We start from the raw sequence: 21,021 nt of genomic DNA, 5'->3' as shown, positions 1-21,021 counted from the left end.
TAAAAAGTAAATCATTGTGAAGTACCTCTTAAAAGGAATGGTTTAAAGGGATTTAACTCGATCACTTGAATTTTCAGTTTTTGGGTTTGTTTTTTTTATAAACCCAAAAGAAAATTAGATTTTAATTGTTGTTTGTGATTGATTATGATTTAGTTTTAGTTTTAATTGAAAAATAAATTAAATTTTGATTAATGATTTTTGTATTTGTTGATCAAGTTAGGCACTCCTTATTATTTTTTATTGGGTGGATAAAGAAATTCATAGACCCCAATTAAATGGCGTATGCCCCAATTTAGCCGGGGAGCTAAAGCATAAGCATGGGTAAGGATGCAGTAAAGGTGGGGAGGGGAGTTGTATGGATCTGGGAGCGGAAGTGTTAATCCAAACTTTAGCAGAATTTTACGGGGTTGTCAATCTGGGTGGTGCCGGACAACCAACCAATAGACTCCTCGTATGTAGTGCAGGATAGGAAAGGATAGCATACGGACTCGATTAGGAACCAAGATATTGCCCTATATCTTTTTGTAGCTTGGAAACGAACGCCTCCATCTTCCATATAACCACCAGGTGATCTCTCTCTTGTCTTGGTAAACCAGGTATGCAGACGATTAAAAGTTATCTCTATTTCTTATCTCGTTTGATTGATGATCGGTATCTGATTTCTTTCTTTTCTTAATCGGTTATTTTTTTTTTAGAGATTAGGGTTTGTTTTGAAACCATTTTATTATTATTTAGGAATTTTTTGGGGGGATTTTGCTCTTACGGATCCTTCATTAATCGATTAATAGTTGTTGTTGTTCTTTTTCCTTTTTAGAGATTAGGGTTTGTTTTGTTATGAATTTTTGTGGGGGTTTTTGTTCTTACGGATCTATAGATGTAAAATCTCAATCCTATTTTTGTAAAAATTTTCCTTTTTTTGGTTTAATTCCTTGTTGTTGTTCTACAGACGATCGATCGGGAAGAGTAATAGTGGGAAAGATGAGCCGTTTAGTAAGGAACGCATATAAGTCGGTGGCCTCCGGCTTGAAATACCATACATTCAACCAGCGTCTCCTGAAGTCCGCAGACAATTATAAATCCCGCTATGTAATTTCTTGGCTAAATCTCATTTTGTATCTGCATTTTTTGTTTATTTTTTTCTTAGGATAAAGGTGGTTGTACTATAAGCTCATCACATTCCTTGTTGATTGTGTTCACCAAGGGCGAATTGTCCAAAGTCGCGGTTTACTTCCGGGATTCAAGTTGTACAAAGACGGTAGAAGAGGCCCAGGAAGTCCTTCAAATGGCAACACAGTTTCGAACAGCGGTTGAAAAAGTCTTTGATGATTATAAACATTTCAAGGTCTTCTTCTCTCGCTCTCTGACCTTTCATCACACCTTTTTCTCTGTAATTGTTATTCATCCACTTGCTATTCTGTTGTCTTCTTCAGCTACATGAAGAACCAATTCTCAGCAGTATGATCAGAGGTTATGTTTTACCATCTGCAGCAGCCGCAACGCTCGGTGTCCTAGTTGCGGAGATTGCATATAGGAAACAGTTGAAGGAGGAGTACCTAGGCAAGTTATCATCCTTTTCCATTCCTGGGGGAATTCATTTCCGCTTAAAGTAATTATTATGATATTAAGAAGCTGAAATTCCAACATAGCAATCTAAAAATAATAATTATTCACTAAAGATCGTGTTTTTATTTGCACATATAATATTCATGCTCTATCATATATCCTGGAACCCGCCGTGTATCAGTGATCTAACAAACCGTTCCACTCATATTTATTGAAATTGATTTAACAACCTTAATTGACAGTAAAGCTTTTCTTTTTAATAAATTTTTTCATTCTTTTCTTTTAGTGATGTTCCTCGTTCTTTATTGCAGCAATTGAAAGGGAACTGTCAGCTGAAAGTGCCAACTAGCTTCAAGGTTAACTTCTGTAAGTTAAACAGAGCGGATAAACCCCACTCGAGAGTACTTTTATGATCCTCTTAGATAAATTGCTTGTTTGTGTGGTTTAGGATTATAAACCTGTAGTTATATTTATGAACAGCTAATGTTGAGCTTCTCTACAGAGCTTATAACTTTATGTTTTCAAATGGTTTAGAACTGTATTTATATCTACTAATTGCTAGTGTCTTTTGTTCCGGAAGAGATTGATTCATGTCTGCTAATTTGAACACAGTAAATACATACACTTCTTTGCATACTTTGCATCTACACACTTGGGTACATTCAGATGCAAAGTACACCTGTCTGCGTACTTTGCATCTACACCCTTTGGCATATTCAGATGTGAATTACATGCACCTTGGGACTCTGGTTAGCTAGCTCCAAACCAGCTTTGTGTTATGTGTTAGACAAGAGTCTAGCTGGAGCCTTGTGGGTTGTTGTACTATCATGTTAAGGATGATGATGGCTCCATGGTTGTATTGCTGAACGGCCTAGACGTTCAGCTCAATCAAAAAATAATCTGGCCAGACAGGTACCACTCTTGCAAGTCTACGCGCTGAGTGGATTGCAAGTGAGTCAGCTGACAACAATTCTAGCCAATTTGGTTGTTGGAATGGAATGCCGATGTGTAATTTGAATGTGGAGTGCATTTTCATTGTAACTATTAACTGGAATCGAGCCCACATGCAATTGATATTTTGTCTAAGCCCACATGCAATTGATATTTTGTCTAAGCCCACATGCAATTGATATTTTGTCTAAGCCCACATGCAATTGATATTTTGTCTAAGCCCACATGAATCAATCATGGTACCCAACATTCCCACCTCTATGCGTCCATAGGTGTTTTTTTTAACCATGTTTTAGGTCATATAGGGGTGTGCAACGGACGGATGCGGATTAGGGGTCATTCATGTCCAAACGGCTAAAGTTGCGGTTTGGAAAATCCAACTATGTCCGGCCCGATCACCCATGAATTTAATATCCGCTCATCGGTGGGTGATACAAGTGGATGCGGATTAACTCAGTTTGTGCTTATGATTTGGTTTAGGAACTTCTTGAAGCATCAGCTGATTGTGCTGAAGCACCTGCAGCCGAGGAGAAGGAAGATATAAGAGGAGAGCGATGATGACATGGGATTCTCTCCCTTTGATTAATAAATTTGTCCTTAGTTGTTTGATAGGATTTCGTGTTAATTGTTGACAAATTATGATTTGTGCCGTACTGTTTCACCGCAATGATATTTATCTCGCAATTAGAACAACTACTAGTCTACGAAACCGTATTTAGCTCTTTATTTCTCCCGAGTTTTATAGAATGTTTATATCAGACCAGAAAGCTTACATTGCATGTTAAAAAAAAAGTTTACTAATCTGCTTCACATCTTCGATCTTCTTATAGATGTTATTAGCAAAATCATTTAAGACCTAATCTCTCACATATCGCCTCAATCTCCTTAATACTCTACGGTGCGCGTGAATTTGTGAATTTCAAAGTTCAACCGCAACCAAACCGTTAAAAATGTGGATTTGAGAATCCATCCCGTAACTGGTTCATATATCTTGCGGATTAGGGTTCACCGGCAATTTTACGGATGAATACGGATTAAGTCCGCGGTTATTAACTTTTTGCATACCCTTAAGAGCATAAGAAAATTTTGGGGTATATAAAAGGATTACCCTCACTAAGATGTGGTCACAAGGAGTACTCAAGGATAGGTAAATTACTTAATTACCCTCAATGAATTTATTAATTTACTTATCTATTATTTATTTTGTCATTTAATTTGTTTTTGAAAAACTAATTTTCACGTTTTCTTCTAAATTATTTTTTATAAAGATAATAATAATAAAAGAAATTTTAAAAATTAAATCTTTTTATTTTAAAAATTAAATCTTTTTGTTTTAAATATGTACTATTTAATTTCAAAGAAAATAGTAGAAAATTTTAAAAGAATAAAATGAAGCTATTAATATATCGAATCTAAACAAAGCTTTTAGTCGGTAGAAAAATATTTATTTTAATAATTTATTTTTTACTTTTTTGAAAAAATGTTAATTAAAAAAATAGAAAAAATAAAAACTAAAAAAGAAAAAATAATAATAAATTAAGTATATTTTTTCTAAATATTTAACCTTTTTAAATTAAAATTGAAAATATAAATAATGACAGTTTTGACATTAACCAAAATATATGGATAAGGGGTTTTTAAGATTACTATCTAATAACCCGTTTTTGTCTTTATGTCTTAAAATATGGTTCTCTTTTTTTGTTTTTCTTTGTCTAAGCCCACATGCAATTGATATTTTGTCTAAGCCCACGTTCAATTGATATTTTGTGTAAGCCCACATGAATCACGGTGCCCAACATTCCCACCCCTACGTGCCCACAGGTATAATTTATGTTTTTAAATTACAAGAGATTGTATAATCTTGCCATAAGTTAAGCTCCAACACCCTTATAAGCTATTCTATGAAAAAGAAAAAATGGCAGAACCAACATTTGCTAGTCTATGAAAAAGAAAAATGTCAGAACCAACATTTGCATCATTATTAGCTAAATGGGTAATTAGGCTAGACACGATTGGATTTTCCAAACCCGCAACTTTGACGGACTGGACGTGGGTGATCCCTAGTCCGTAACAGTACGTTTGTTGTACACCCCTAATCAGACCTAGTCCCCTAATCTCCTTATCCTAGAAGAGACCCCTAATAGGTTAAGGGGTAACCTATTTTAGGATTGGTTATTTTCATGTATCAACACCTAACATCTTAATTAGGAAATGCTAAACTTGGAAAACACCTCCCAGAACATCATACAAATTTCCTAATCCAAGTAAACCTTGTAGACATTCCAAACCGAAACTGCCCTTTAGTCACGATTCCTGCATCATAAACCACTGTTTTCTGCTGCAGATTTGCCATCAAAATTTTCTTTTCAGCCATATAGTTTGTATACGGAACCAAAACTCAATAATAGCACGTAGGTACCTCGGTTTGTCACTTCCACTTAACTTAGGTCAACCTAGGTTGGTTGTTGTATCTTTTGCGGCTGATGTAGTAAATTCTACCTTGGAAACAAAATCACAAATCTCTACAGAAAGATTGAATATAACCGTAGCGTTCTTGTTTGAAGGATGGAAGTAATCGGACAATTTGGGGAAATTAAATCAGGGGATCGAAAGCCGCGCACTTCTCATCTCTATGGGTATTTGAAAAGGAACCAAGCTGGTGATCATCCATTTACAATTTCAAGTAAAGAATAAAGTTTTGTAGTGGATCATGAATTTCTATTGAATTTAAAGTTTGATTTGAACTATCTACAACTTGACGTTCTTTATACTAAACAAATTTGTTGATTTGAACATCCATTTTTCATGTTTGTTGATTTGAACATCCATTTTTCATGTTTGTTGAGTCCATAGTGATAGCAAAATCAACAAACTTAAAGCCTGTTGGATCCATATGAAGTGCTCTTAGATTGGCAAGCCGTCCGGCCCGACCTGTGGTATAATCGGGCTTTGGGCTGGCCTGTCCGGCAGATGTACACCCTATAAATATTGCACTTTATCGATAACAAGCACTTGACTGAATCCATGAGTAATGCATGCAACAATCAGGCAAGTCGGGATATAGAAGCCGTTCAACTCGACTATCAAACCTATCCCCAATCTTAACTGATTACAACCACGAGGAGGAAAACCCCTAAGCATGGGCAATTGCTACAAGCAAGAGCAGGACACCGCTAAGCAGGAACTCTAGGTAGCTGACGTGTTTCTTTATTGCATACCTTCCTTGAACAAGACTAGAAAAGTCTTTGCTGCTTTTATCATGGCATAAAAGAGAGTTGTTAACTTCATACTGCTCTACACATGCCTCGAACAGCAGTACAGGTGATCTAAGCATACAAGACACGAGAAAATAAAAGTAAGAAAGGGGTTGAAAACTTACCTCTTTCCTAATCAAAGCAGATCAGTCTTCTTCATTGCTCATGACATCAACAGGATTTCATCACAACTCTCAGAAAAACACTAGTTAAGTTGGAATAATTATGGATTCTAATAGATATAGATTAGACAATGGGAGCATTAATAGTTTAAAAGGAGCACCATGCGTACATAGATACAAAAGTTAAAGTTAGGAATGTATAACCCCCACATTACAGGCAACTTATATCGTCAGAGGTTCCGGTGAATACTTCACCTAGCTAATAATAGTAAACTGACATAACTTAAAGTAAGCTCGTGCCTGATAAATTAAATATTCTCCAGGTGCAAAAGTACGAAGAGATTAACTTAGCGCTCATACCTTATGCTGATAAAGCTGGCAATCGTAACTCTTGACGAGGGGATTCTGTATCTTTGATGGCATTACGACGAGCTGACAACTGGTTCTTTTTATCTTTGATGGCATTTCTCGTTTCCACGATTTCTTGAAACTGCTGAACTGCGTTGATACCAAGACCGAAAATGACCGATGACCATATGACTCGATCCATGGGGAATGCCCTTTTTAGGGCCTGCAAAAGAAACATAATAATAATAATAATAATAATAATCAGTGCACTGCAAGTGACATCCATAATACTTGTAGCATTGCACATGGGTAAATTAGCTGGTCAATCCTCTAATAGGCAGACACAGAGTAGAAAGAGCTAAAGGAAATAAAGACGGGGATCGACGGAAGGGGCTTACAAAGACAGCATTGCATTCATCACATAATTGCTTTGCATCCGCAGTAGCCTGCTCAACGCGTTCACAAATACTTCGCAAATTTTCATCCGTAATCTGATAGATCATTGAACACATACAAGTAAGAAGGTCTGTTTTGACTAGTTGTTAAAAGATGAATAAATCAAAATCCAATAATGAAATAATATTGTTACATGTTTGCTGGTCTCAGTTCGTCCTCCAGTATTGGTAACAATGCCTCTAGTGCCCCTGGAAAACAACCTCTGGGATAACATTTTTGTGACACTTTTTAGTGCCATCTGATCTTTCTACTTCCCTAACAACATGTAATGACAGCATTCAACATTAATAGAAGATCACCAGCCATGCATTACAAGCAACTATTATGATGTTATAGAAAAGCCCTAATTTAAAAAAAAAAATTAGGAAAATCGTAAAAAGCCCTAATTTTTAAAAACAAATAGGAAAATTGAAACATCCCTAATTTTTCAATCAAAGACCTAATTCACCAAACAAATAAGAAAGCTGAAACCAACCGACCCCTAAGAAATTAAAATGAACCTCGACTATGATGTAATCAAATTGCTTCAAGAAAATAAATGATGAAATCAAATGGTAAAATTCGAACAAAAGAAACAAACCCTAATCAAATCAATATTATTCATAAGTCAAAAAGAGAAGGATCGATCTTCTTACTGGTCTGCCTGCGTGCCTGCAAATGAGGATGAGATGTGCGGCGATGGAGGGAGAGAGGGAGGAGAGTTCTCAACTCAACGATGAGAATTTGTTTTGTTTTGCTGTTTCGACTAAAACCAAGTCTTGTTCGTTTTATTCATTATCTAACTTTTCCGTGACAGAAAAAACACACCTCTTGGACCATATATTTTCCGAATGATTAATATCCAGGCGAGATTGGGATATACCCAGATTAATCGGGGTATACCCAATATTAAAGGGACTTTTTTTAAGGGTTTAAGAGGGATCCTAATGGGTAAGTTACAAAACTACGCTTACCCTTTAAAAACCTATTACCCTAAATCAGTTTTAATCTTTTCATTTCATCTTCTTCCTCTTCTCCTCCACAACCATATTGGCTCCATCACCCCACCACAATCAAAACTCGTCGATTAATTCATTAAAATCGCCGATTCGAAAACTCCGATTAATCTTCATCAATAGTTCAGCCAAGACATAAGGGTACTCGTACGAAAAAAACTAATCGAAAACCTAAGGAGTACAACCCTGGAATTGCAAGTTTGGTTGCTAAGAAAGTGAAGAAAAAAACGGTTGAAGAAGAAGAAATTGAACCCGCTCAAAGAGAAGAAATGGTGCGATTAAGAAAGTAAGGGCCTACTTAAACTCATTCTAGTACTTCTATTCGATGTTTGCATGTCAAATTAGGTTAGAAAAATCGATTCTTTGATTTTCAGTTATTATCGCCGGCAAGGTATTATGTTATCGACCTTGCCGGCTTTTCATAGTTAGGGTTTGGCCGGCAGGCTCTTTGGTTGAAGATCGTGCCGGCTGTTGAATACTTGTAACTGGTACTTGCAGGGCCGACAAGTTATTCAACCTTAGACCCTGACGGCGGCAGTTTTTTTTTAAACCGGGTTGGTTATAATTTTTTACCTTGCCGGTTGTATTTCAAGTTTTTTGTGTCTCCTGATGCCTTGAATTTTTAAAACCGGAATGGTATTTGGATAAAACCATGTCGGTTGTTTGTCAGCCGACAATGTATGGGTAATGGACCTTGGCGACCTGTAATGTGGAAAATCTTTGTATCTCCTGTGTTCATATTTGTTATAAGCCAACAGGTTATTTGAATGATACCCTGCCAGCTATAGTTTAGACGGCGTATATGTTTTAGTCGACCCTTCCGGCCATTATTCCACCGGATTTGTTATATTTGTGGACCATGCCGACCTGTAATTTTTTTTCTTAAGTGTTCTTGTTCAGGTTGGAAAAGGAAAAGAAGAAAGCTATGAAAGCTCTTAGTCCTCCTTCAAGACCTCCTCGTGTTGGTGAGAAACTCTTGACTTCAACACATCGAGGGGCATACGTTGTACCGGGAACACTCAAGATCCGTGTACCGAATGATTCTGATCCACCATCGGAACCCGGTGATTCAGACGAGACTCCAGATGAAGACAAATCAATTCCATCTGGTAGAAGAGATGATGATGATGATGTTGATGAAAGAACTCCGGATGCTGGAGGAGATAACAATGATGATGATGATGATGGTGATCAGGACATGCCTAATGTTGGAGGAGGTAATGATGATGATGATGATGGTAATGGAGATAAAGATAAGGATATCGAAGAAGAAATTATTGAAGAGGCAGTGGAACAAGAAGAAGAAGAAGAAGAAGAAGAAGATGGAGAACAACCTCTAGATATTGTTCAACAAACCCAAGATTCAACTTCAATTGAAACCGGAAAGAATAAGAGGGTGGTCACTAAACCAGAAAATTCTCACATGCCTGCCCCTTATTTGATGGTTACACTGAAAAAGGTGAGCGTCCAAGGGGGGACCCCAAGAGATGGTGGAGAAGTTCTTTTTGGATACAAAGACTCTTGGGCATGTACGGTCCATAATACTATCGTAAGTACTCTCAATCAGTCTTTGTTTTTTATTCAAGTGTGTATCTATCTTAAATTTGCGTCAAGTGTTTGTATTTCTTTTCATTTTGTTTTTTTGGTATTTAGGATCACACGCATGTCGTTCGTCTCTTGAGGCGCCAAGCTTCGTGTTCAGTGGCTAAGACTTGGGATCTTGATCTAGAATGTGAGGAAGTGAAAGTGATTGTCAAGAACTCCGGGTTGTGGCCTGCGGTGGAGAGTTCGAATATTGAGCATGATAGAGTTATCGTATTTGCATTCTGTGAGAGGTTCTACGGAGATACTGATACAATGTTATTCCCATTCGGTGAGATGGCGATAATTTCTGATGCTGCTCATCAAATTCTAAGCCTCGAGGTTGAGGGAAAAGAAGTGTGTGAGGGATTCAATTATGATTTTTTTTCCGAGGATATTTACAAATTGAGCCAGAAAATGTTCGGTTGTAATCATATTTAGACGGAGTCTGTGCTTGAGAAGAAAGAAGGTCGTCTAACCCAAGAAGTTTAATCTGAAGATGTTGAGGGATACATTATCTAAGATCATGAAGATTTTTGATGAGGAAGAAAGGGTGCACCCGGTGCGAACCAATGTTACCACGTCAGCTTATTTGCTTTAAGTCCTAGGAAAATGTATCTTCCCCGACAGTTCTGGAAGCTTGGTCGACGCCAGTTATTTGCAACTAATGGATCCCTTAGATAAGGTGCGTGAGTTTTCTTGGGGTACTGCGAGTGGTCTCCTTCTTGAACAATGAGTTGACAAAGGGTTCTAAGGCACTAACCAAGCAAGTTAACGGAAACATATGTCTCTTCCAGGTAATTGTATTGTCTAAATCATTTATATTTGCAAAATTATCGTAAGATAAAATTCTTATCTTACTAATATTTTTTTTCATAGGTTTGGATATATGAGCACTTCGCTTCTTTGTTCAAAAACAACTCCTACGTCAAAGTGAATGTGACTGTTGCGGTTGATAATCCAAGAGGGAAAATGTATAGTTTTAAGGGTACTCAGGATAAGGAAATACCGCAAAAACTTATCAAACTCCGAATGGCCATTGAAAAATTGATTGCGGATGATGTGATATTTGATCCGTATCGAGATGCTAGACAACAAGGTTTAATCCAAATGAGAGATGAAGTTGCATTCTACTATGGACCCTTGATGTTGTGCGATGAAGGATATTCAGTGTACGATCCACATCGGGTAATGCGACAATTGGGTTACGCCCAAGAAGAACCTCATTTCGATGAAGATAAGCCGTTCTTTAATGTGAAAATGGTTGAATGCACCACGTCCCAAAAAACTATTAACGTCTCTTACGATCCAGCGCCAGTTCAAGAACATTGGGACAATAGACGTGGCCGTAAAATCGATGTGAGTCTTTTGTACGAGGTGACCACCGGTAATGAAGCTAGTGAGAGATGAACGGCGTGGTACTTGGGTTGGGCTCGTCCTACTGTGATTAGGGAAATGACTGCTGAAGAATTGGCTCGTAATAGGAAGATGACATCGAAAGACCCAGCAACAAGTCTTAAGTTCTTTGTAAGTATTTTAGAGTTGCTCTTACTATTTTAATATTATATTATCGAATCATTCTATTAATGGGCAAGGAAATGCGCAGAAACACCTTAGGAGATTCCTCTCGGCAATGAACGATAAGGTCTCCGATGGGAAGCTCTGTTTAAAGGAATTCCTTAAATCACTGACAGGAATGGCGTTCACTTCGTACGCCAATCTGAAAGCGGAGATTGTAGATTCCTGGCCGACCATGGCCTCACTGTTTCTTGGAAAGTTTTACTTAGCCAACCATAAAGTCATGTTTATATATTTGCGCAAAAACGGCCAGCAGATAAGAAAGGAAGTAGGAAAATATATTATGAAATTTCGACGAGTGACACTGGACTATCACGAGGACATCAACGAAGAAGCGCTCGTGGAATAGTGGTATAATGACGCCTGGCGTAGCCGCGGCCACTATATCTTGGAAAATGTGTTAGGTCCAAACGTGGCTCCACAATATTGGCTCAAGTTTCCGTATCAAAATTAATGCCTTATGTGGCATTATTTGGCATGGGTTGGCGTAGCTTCCCTATCCAAATTAGGGTTTGACACATCAAAACCCTGATTACCGCATGCGGCTATGTGGCAGCGGTATGGCGGTATTTTCGCAAATACTGCGGTGACCACGTTAAAGAAATCATGGAAAAGCCACAATGTGAGAACGACCATGGACGCGTGAATAGCGTTGGCCACGAACAAAAAGTGAGATAATACGCGGTTACACTGTTATGTCATGTTGGCATGTTGCTGCCGCGGAAACATCATTAAATTTCACCCAAAATAAATTTTTATATTGTCCCAATCAGATACCAGAGCACCAAGTTATGCCCCGTAAAAGTTAAGCACAAACAATGGTTTTTTGAAGAAAAAAAATCCAACAATAACTTTTGGTTTCCCTCGCCCATCATGCATAACCGAAAATACTAAATGTATCGAGAGATTTATCCCGCATAATCGATGTTCGCTCACATTGTTATGGGATCCACCACCAAAACCTGACCTACGTGGATGGTGGAGCCCCAAAATTCTTGAGAGTTGGTAACTCCGTGAAATAAACTCCGTCGGTAAGTCTCACTCCCCATCCTATGTTTACCCCCTAATTACATCATTTGTGAACGAACAACACCATTTATGGTCCTATTATTTTCTTATTTATTCATTTCCTCGGTCTTAGTTAGTAATTAAGTGTACAAAAAAAGTTCGGAACGAGATATATACAAGTATTATACTGATTCGTAAAACACAAATTCGGTAAAAAATTCGGCCAATAGTTCGTGATTCAGTAGTAATATGGAACGACATTCGTACGTGTATAAACCTTTAAAATGGATTCGACAGGGATATCCACTGTCACCATTTCTTCCTTTTGATGGTGGAAGTTTTGTCTATTTTGATTAATGAGGCAGTGGCAAGGAACATGATTGGTGGATTTCAGATGGTGGAGGGTAGTTTCATTGTTTCGCATCTTCAATTTGCGGACGACACATTAATTTTTCTCAATGCTTTCAAAGAGGAGGTAAGAAGACTTCTTATAATTCTCCTAATTTTTGAGGTGTTAACTGGTCTTAAACTCAATTTAGAGAAAATTCCGATGACAAGTATAGGGGCGTATGATGAGTTCATGAGCATTCTTTATAGCTTGGTTGCAAGGTTGATTTACAGCCAATTACCTATTTGGGCATGCCAATTGGAGTACACAAGAGAAGTATAGTTATTTGGGACGTAGTCATTCAAATAATGGAGAAAAAGCTGGCTTCGTGGAAAAGGAAATTTCTAAATAAGGATGGTAAGGTGATTTTGATAAAAAGTTATCTTGAAAGTATTGATACATACTTTTTGTCTTTATAATTTTTTCCAGTGACTGTAGAGAAGAAGCTTAATAAGATAATGAGAAGATTTTTATGGGGTGGAGATGGTGAAAATCGAAGGATGGGTTGGGTTTATTTGAATACATCTTGTAAACCATTGAATAAAGGAGGTCTGGGAATTATGAGCTTGAGGATGATAAATAGATCCTTTTTGAAAAATGACGCGCTAGGTATTGCAATGAAACTACATCTTGGTGGAGGAAGTTAATGTGCGAAAAAACTATGGAAGCTCATGAGTTGGTGTTCCCAAGTCAAAGTAGTCAAGCAATTGGAAGAAGCATGTGGTTTAAAATTTTGAAGGCTAATTCAGATTTCTTTGACTCGGTTTCTATACAGGTGAAGACTGGGAGATCACTATGGTATTGGCATGATTGGTGGATCGAAAAGAAAACGCTCAAAGACAAATATCCAATGCTTTACAAGATAAGTAGGCGGGAGAATGCAACAGTTTCATGCATGAAAAATGGTACTTGGAATCTTAAGGAATGTGACTTAGAAGATGACGAGAAGATGGATATGAAGGTGAGAATACATCGAAATCTGTATATACTACACTACAGAGACAGGCGTGGATTGGGAGTACAACAAAATTCTAAAAACCAAGCTTGTTCCTCTAAAGGTGTTGTTTTTGATTTGGGCTTTATTATACGACTCTATCCAATTTGGAGTATGCTACAATCCAGGGGAGTGCAAATACAATTTATTCTATGTGGTTTTTGTAATCCACAGATGGAGACAGTCGAGCACCTTTTTTTGCATTGTAGTTGGGAAAGTACAGTTTTCTTACCTCTTACAGGTCTCGTGGGTCTTTCCAAAAGATATTAAGGATTTGATGTTGAGCTGGGGTTTTTACGGGGTCTCTCAAAAAAGGAAAATAGTATGTCAACTTCTTCTTTTCTCGATCTTTTGGGTGTTGTGGTTGGAGAGAAACAACAGGGTGCATGGAGGGAGATTTAAGTCCAAAGATGAATTGGTGAATGTAGTAAAGCTGAATATCTATTTGTGGAGTATGGATACGAAGATTTATCGCGGCTTCTCGATGGATCAAATAATAAATAACTGGAATGTAGTAATTCTTTTATAATTGATGTTTTTTTTTTCCTTGATGGGTTCTTCTGTATAGTTCCCTGTAAATATCCTTTTCCCCTATAAATATTCTAGTTTCATTTTTCATTTTAATATATCCTTTTTCATAAAAAAAAAATACATCTTAAAAGATTTTAATCCGACATACAAAATTCGACACATATTAACCTATAAAATAACCATTTTTAACATAAACTCTTCTTAGATATTATGATTTGATAATTTACATGAACTATTACAGGGACGGAAAGAGAAGATGCGAGTGGGGTCGCTTGACCCCACTATCAGAATATCACCAAGGAAGGGGTTGGAAAGAAAAGACTTAACCCTGAACAACAAGCTCTCCTATTACAGAATGGAATTGGCACCTATTCTAGGAGAGTCTCAACTGAGGAGCTAGAACAGTGGAGAAGTCTCTCCACACCATTCAAGAGAATTAAAACAGCAGCACATCATTAAGAGAGACAATTATAACTGTTCAGTGACACTCACATTAGCAGCAACTCCAGCAACAAATCTCAAACTGTCATCGTCCAACGATGTTCTAGTTCACTGCATCATCACATCATCTGAAACATACTCAATATAAATTTGAAGATATATCTTGGGACCTGTGGAGCCTTTCTTTTTTGGCTATAATTTTATTAATCTTACGTTTCTGTCTTATGTTGTTTTCTGCTTATATTTGAATTTTACTCCTTCTGTAACTTGCATTCTGCATCTTAAGTATATTAGATATAAATATATCTAGGTCACTTCTTATCAAAGTTTTCTATAAGGTTATCTTGTATGTTTAGGTGTAATCTCTCTGGCTACAGAGTGCTTTTGATATAATTGTGTTCAATCTAGTTCATGTTAGTGTGTTTTTAATCAGGCTTGGTTTTTTAAAAAATCTTTATTAAAAGCTTAGTTTTTACATTTTGAGTTCATTTCCTCTGCGTGTCTTCTGTGTTTCTTTGGTAGTCATAATATCCCTATTACACAACAGTTTTTTTTAGCATTCATTTAGTCTTCATACTAGTTTTATTTCATCCATGTTAGCTTAGAATACAAGTTTTTATGGAGCAACTTTACTAAACCTTTTTCGATTCTCACAAGACTCAAATTGTGCTGAATTTTTTCTTCTTGGCAAATATCTTTCCAACCTTTTCTAAAAACCCATTAGCAATCCCTACTTTATACTAGTTTTATCACCTGGTGGATTTCTCATCATCAGTCCAAGCCTCTCATCCATTTAATTCCTCCCCACATCCAGTTCCCGACTCTACTTTTAACCATGAACATTCTGTCCTGGAATTTCCAGGGCATAAATAATCCATCCACAATACAACACCTAAAAGATATAATCTCCTTACACAAGCCCAATATCCTCTTCCTATCAAAAACTTTATCTAATGAAAGACACATATCAGGACTTGCTCAATCCCTTCAATTCCAAAACCTAATCTGTGTCCCTGAAGTTGGTTGAAAATGAGGACTTTATTTCATGTGGAACAACCTAAACATTCAGGTGCTAACTCAATCCTAGAGTTACATCCATGTCCTTGTCACTCCCCCAGCTCCGACACAACCTTCGCTCTGCACAGGCATTTACGGTCCTCCACATCCAGCTGCAAGAACTGATTTTTGCAGGATTTTCCAACAATTTTCACCACCATAACCAACTCAACCTCATGGGTGTTGATAGGATACTCTAGTGAAGTGACAAACCAATCAGAGAAGAAAGGAGGAAGAAAATTCAACTTTAGCGAGACCCGGCCTTTCATTACAATGATAGATCAAATGGGATTCAACGACCTAGGATTTCGCGGGGATACATACAATTGGACAAACAATCAGCATGGCGAAGACAAAATATTAGAAAGATTGGATAGAGATCTTGCGACCCCATTTTGGCGCACGGCAAATCCTCATGTTGTTGTCACTCATCTTCCAAAGATAACATATGATCATGCCCCCATCCTTTTGAGCACCAATGCAATTGAATGGCGATGACAAAAAAATTACAAATTTGAACATCTATGGTTGACACACCCTCATCTCAAGCAAGTTATAGATTCCGCATGGAATCAGCAAAGTGACGCTGAACCTGCTCCGGACCTTCAACTAAAGCTATTCTTTACTGGCCAAACTCTTATGGATTGGAACAAGGGAACCTTTGGCCATAAGGGAAATTCATAAGTCACAACATCAGTGCACCATTCATAATGGCGAGGAATTAGCATATTGGCTAAATCAAGAAAAAAAAACTAAGGAATCATCACCTAACCTTACTCCAGTGTCATGCCATATATTGGCAACAAAGGTCCAAAATACAATGGCTTCAATCAGGGGATAATAATACGACTTTCTTCCATACCAAAACAACGATACACAAAAGTCGCAACAACATTCAACAATTAAAATATCTGCAAAACAACTGGGTTTCCGATAAAGATAAAGTAATTCAGATCATCCTGGACCATTTCACAACCCAATACAAAGCTCCAAACACATTAATAGATGAAGGGTTGTTTGAGAAAATAGCACCAAGATTAACAACCATACATTGTGACTCTCTCTCAGCAGAAGTAACAGTTCCAGAAATCAAGCCAGCTCTGTTTTCCATCAACTCAGAAAGCTCCCCGGGATCGGATGGTTATACAAGTAAGTTTTTCAAAGTTTTCTGGGATACCACTCACACTCAAATAATAGCTATGGTTCGAAGTTTTTTCAATAATTTAAATATACACCCCCTCATGAACCACACAAACATTACTTTAATTCCAAAAGTGGACAACCCAACAAAACCATCTCAATTTATACCTATCAGCCTCTGCAATGTCTGTTACAAAATCATATAAAAAATTCTAGTCAATCGCATTCGAACCCTTCTCCCATTTCTAATAAGTCCATATCAAAGCGCCTTCGTCCCTCAACTCAATTCATGATAACATCACAATTGCAGGAGAGCTATTCCACTACATCAAAACTTTAACCATCACAAAAGAACCAAAAATTGCCCTTAAACTATATATCCAAAAGGCATTACGATAGCCTTGACTAGGGTTTCATTAAAAAAAATTTCACCAAATTAGGATTCCCGGTGATATTTATGGACTATATCATGCTATGTATCAACTCGGTCACCTACTCCATCAACATCAATGGAACCCCTCATGGTTTCATAACACCGACGAGAGGCATAAGACAAGGTGATCTCATATATTCATATATTTTCATTATATGTGTTGAAATCCTGTCAACAAATCTTGCAAAATTGGAAGCCAAACAGTTGGTTCAAGGTCTCAGAATATTGCAAAAAACACCAGCCATACTGCATCTTCTGTATGCGGATGATATCCTAATCACCTACAAAGCCTCCCAAGAAAGTAGCATCCACCTAAAAAAGATACTTCAATCTTATGGCTCATTGGCAGGATAAATAATCAACACATACAAATCAACAATCATCCACCATCCGAGACTACACCCGGACGAAATAAACACTTTGTACCAATTTTACAACATGCCAACCTATTCAACCCCTCATATATATCTTGGAGTCCAATTCAAACACGGGATAACCTCCCGCCACATATTTGAACCTTTGATCCAAATGCTAGCTCGTAAATCTCAAGGATGGATGACTAAATGCCTTACACCTACCGGAAGGTTAGTTCTCATTAAAATCTCCTTAACTCCAACCTCCAACCACCTTAAGGAAAAACAACTTTTACTCGCTCATGTTCACAAACAAATTATCGACCGGATTACCAGAAATTTTTTCTGGGGGCATGATTCCTCTGTTAGAAAACTTCACCCTTTGGATGGAACAAACTACACACACCGATAGCAAAAGAAGGACTCCGCATCAGGAAGAGTAGCCATCACAATAAAGCTTTGCTCATGAAAATACTGTGGAAGATTTACGATCAAACACAGTCCATCTGCACCGGTATCTACAAATAAAAGTACCTCCAAGATCAACCGATTTTTCAAGGTACGATCACCATTCCTTCTACTGCCATCCCACAATGGAAGCAAATGGCATCCCTTATACTTTTTGTAAAACATCATTTATTTCATCGCATAGGGAATGGTATAGACACTCCCATTAAAGATAATTGGATACCTCATTGTCCTAACCTTGATCATACCCATTGTTATCCTATCCAAAATGTTGCTGATATAATTGACCCTCTTACTCATAATTGGAGACATGATCAGTTATACAACCTTCCACCTGATGCAATACAACATATTATCAATATCCACCTTCCCATGGATAACGAATCATATATAATAATCTGGCCACATTCGAAATCAGGAAAATACATCTTTGCTTCTGGATACAACTATTTATCCCAAAAAGATAACCATACAACCATAAATCCCCTCCCGGCCACCAAATTTCTTTGGACCTTATCATTTCCTCCAAAAATTTAGCTTTTCTTGTGGAAATATATCAACGAAGGATTACCAACCTTCATTTACACCACATCAACCTCACCAGTTCAAACATGTGCCCCAGATGCAACTCCGCACCAGAAACGGCCACGCACATGCTCATTTAATGTCATGTAGCTATAACGGTCAGGATCAACCTTTTAAACCACATACCAATAACCAATCTTCAACATAATAACCAATCCATCACCTTAAATTATCAAACAACCATATTGCATCTACTACAAGCTTCTGCCAATATACCTACCATCACATCCTTTTGTTTTCTTTTCTGGGCGATATGGACAACCATAAATGAACTTGTTTTCAACCATTCCGAATCACACCAAGAAAACATCCTGAGGATAGATCTAGCACAACAACAAGAAATTTAAATGGGCAAGAAAAATCTCCCCACCGGTGCTACCTGGAGATCCGATATTGATGATTGCAACAACCATCACAAGAGCAACCAAGATAATTCAAGTTGGACGGTTTATTCCGGATTCAGGTTGGATAAAAATAAACACAGATGGGGCTGCTAGAGACCATCCAGGTATGGCCGGAGCAGGATTTATTTGCAGATACTTGAACGCACAAACCATTATGTCTCTTGCACAACCTCTAGGTATAATTACTACGTTGATGACAGAAGCATGGGAAAGCGTAATAGCAACCAGAATAGCGATGGAAAGACAATGACAAAGAGTGGTTTTGAAACGGACTCTGAGAATCTCGTGCGCTTTATCAAAACATCGGCAGAGGCTCCTTGGTATATATCTCAAATGAGTGCAGAAATCAAATAAAGAATGCACCAAATACCTTTCTGCAACATTCAACACAATTATAGAGAAGGAAACCAAGCAGTTGATGGTATAACAAACTTCGAGGCAGACCGGAGCGAAGAAGGAAACTACTCGACAACGATATGGGATCAATCAAACCCGCCTTTTCTTTCTCAGATTCTATTAAGTGACTCTATGGGAATTAAATTCCCCGTGTAATCGGTATTTAGTTCCTTTATTAATATATGAATGCTTCAAAAAAAAAAGTTTTTCATTATTAAAAATAAAGTTCACCGACACTCTCTAATAGTTAGTTTTGTGTACATCATTAGTTATCTTATGGATATAAAGAGATCAAAATCGCACGTAGACTTTGAAAATAAATTTTCTTGTTCACATATGGATCAATTTTATTTTTTCGTAAGTGTCATCGGAACAAAATTTATTTGACCTCATAAAATATGCACTGCGGCTCCATCCCTGGAATTATACATCTAATATGTGCATTACAATCAATAAACCCTGGCCAAATTAGGGCCTATAAGGTTTAATTTGGTCCTATCACTACGTGACAAAAAAGAGACATTTTAAAGTAAAATGAAAAACCCCTTAACCAACATTTTTTTAATGGTTAATTTATCCCTGATTAATTATGTTAATTCGGATGATTAATGGTAAAATATCGTGTTAGATGTGAAATTAACTTGTGTTAATGAATCATTTGAACATGAAAAAATTTGATTTTTTTTGAAAAACACCAACTCAGAATCAGTATATGTTGTCATTCATATCAATCGGCTGTAACCTCAAAAACATACAGAATCGGTTTACATGAACATGAAAATCAACCGATTATTCAAAATCGGTTTATATGGGCATGAACATAAACGGATTTGTGGTTAACTTTTTTTTATCTATGAATTATGTGTTGTTAAACATCAAATAAAACTAAAATTCATTTTATACCCGAGTTAAGATTGAGTATGACTTCATACTCAGTTTCAAATCGTTTAAGAAGTTGTACTCATTTTCAATTCGAGTATAAAGTTATACTTGTTTTAAATTCGAGTATAAAGTTCTACTCATTTTCAAATTGGGTAAAAGCATTTGTTATCGAAATGACATGGAATATGATTTCATACTCATTTTATAATCGAGTATTAACTAAAAAGGAAGAAGGCTTGCAAGGGGAGAGACGGGGATGCACATGGAGATATTGTGGTCGGACCTCTTATTGATGATGGGGTTGTTTTTCTTCTTCACGGCTTGGATAGAGCAGGTGTGTGCTTGACGATTGGTGCTGATGTTTCTACCAGTTCTGCGTCTTGTGTTGCAGGTGTTGATTCCGTCACAGATGATGAGGAAGATGATTTATGACCCTCCCTTTCTACAGACCTTATAAACATGGTGTTCCAAAGGCAGTTCACCACTGTCAAGAGCATCCCGCATAAGTGCAGATTAGCCTTTGCGAGAACGCTGAAGGTATGTCTTCATAGGGTGATAGCAAATTCGGCAGTCTAGATGTTTGGTTATAGTTGATCTTGCTTCCGGTCTGTACTCCTAACTTGTTCAAGCCGAGAAGTTCAGCTGAGAAAAAGTATGGCAATAGAAAACGGCTTCAGATTGCTTCCATCAATCAGGCGCTAGTAGTGTGGAAGGAGCCTAACGGTGTATCATTTCTGTTGAAAAAACTTCTTCAGCATCCGTTGCATTTTGGGTCTAGGGAGGCAGATGAGAAGAAGCATGATGCTGCTACTTTGTTAGCGTGTCAGAAGAAGATTAGTTGTGGTCATTTCGCAGCTGCCATTCGTGTGTTGTCTTCGTCTGGATTATCTCCACGCAACGAGAATACGTACCTTGAATTATTTGACAAGCATCCACCTGCGCCTCCCCCAACTGTTCTTGGTGATGATGCTATTGTCGACCCAATTATAGGGGACTCTAAGGATGTCTTGAGGGATTTTAAGAGCTTTCCAAAGGTACGCCGTGCGGGTGTGATGGTTTGCGTGCGCATCATTTAGTTGATGCGTTTAGTGGGG

General features: G+C 37.5%; 2 protein-coding genes across 6 annotated transcripts; one reads left to right on the top strand and one right to left on the bottom strand.

Moving 5' to 3' along the window:
* The first annotated feature begins 340 nt into the window (after nt 1-340).
* LOC113343159 lies at nt 341-3,240 on the top strand. 4 transcript variants are annotated; one of them, XM_026587447.1, is made up of 6 exons: nt 341-596; nt 947-1,086; nt 1,202-1,342; nt 1,431-1,557; nt 1,875-1,929; nt 2,995-3,240. In XM_026587447.1, exons 2-5 carry the CDS (start codon nt 979-981, stop codon nt 1,910-1,912), a joined length of 414 nt encoding a protein of 137 aa, XP_026443232.1. In that variant the 5' UTR covers nt 341-596; nt 947-978; the 3' UTR covers nt 1,913-1,929; nt 2,995-3,240. The 4 variants fall into 4 exon arrangements, with proteins under 4 accessions (XP_026443232.1, XP_026443231.1, XP_026443230.1 ...); XM_026587445.1 differs by lacking the exon at nt 341-596 and adding an exon at nt 612-651; XM_026587446.1 differs by lacking the exon at nt 2,995-3,240 and having other exon boundaries at nt 1,875-2,187.
* Nucleotides 3,241-5,982: 2,742 nt separating this feature from the next.
* On the bottom strand, nt 5,983-7,485 carry LOC113343162. Of its 2 annotated transcripts, none has more exons than XM_026587448.1 (4): nt 7,330-7,485; nt 6,828-6,949; nt 6,637-6,729; nt 5,983-6,461 (listed from the first exon to the last, which is right to left on the bottom strand). In XM_026587448.1, the coding sequence occupies exons 2-4, from the start codon at nt 6,930-6,932 to the stop codon at nt 6,252-6,254; spliced, it is 408 nt and encodes a 135-aa protein (XP_026443233.1). In that variant the 5' UTR covers nt 6,933-6,949; nt 7,330-7,485; the 3' UTR covers nt 5,983-6,251. The 2 variants fall into 2 exon arrangements, with proteins under 2 accessions (XP_026443233.1, XP_026443234.1); XM_026587449.1 differs by having other exon boundaries at nt 7,275-7,470.
* Nucleotides 7,486-21,021: the final 13,536 nt, after the last annotated feature.

Source organism: Papaver somniferum, unplaced genomic scaffold (genome assembly GCF_003573695.1).
Source record: "Papaver somniferum cultivar HN1 unplaced genomic scaffold, ASM357369v1 unplaced-scaffold_55, whole genome shotgun sequence".
NCBI lineage: Eukaryota > Viridiplantae > Streptophyta > Magnoliopsida > Ranunculales > Papaveraceae > Papaver > Papaver somniferum.
Note: the sequence above shows the minus strand (reverse complement) of the source record. Positions and strands in the feature narration are given on the sequence as shown.

What these genes read in the sequence shown, in the direction of transcription:
- LOC113343159 (XM_026587445.1), top strand. An exon ending in ACAATTATAAATCCCGCTAT is followed by an intron (nt 1,087 to 1,201) that starts GTAATTTCTTGG and finishes GTGTTCACCAAG; the next exon opens with GGCGAATTGTCCAAAGTCGC. An exon ending in GTTGAAGGAGGAGTACCTAG is followed by an intron (nt 1,558 to 1,874) that starts GCAAGTTATCAT and finishes TCTTTATTGCAG; the next exon opens with CAATTGAAAGGGAACTGTCA.
- LOC113343162 (XM_026587448.1), bottom strand. Translation starts at nt 6,932, where the DNA reads ATGGCACTAAAAAGTGTCACAAAAATGTTATCCCAGAGGTTGTTTTCC. An exon ending in GAACTGAGACCAGCAAACAT is followed by an intron (nt 6,730 to 6,827) that starts GTAACAATATTA and finishes ATGATCTATCAG; the next exon opens with ATTACGGATGAAAATTTGCG. An exon ending in ATGAATGCAATGCTGTCTTT is followed by an intron (nt 6,462 to 6,636) that starts GTAAGCCCCTTC and finishes TTTCTTTTGCAG; the next exon opens with GCCCTAAAAAGGGCATTCCC.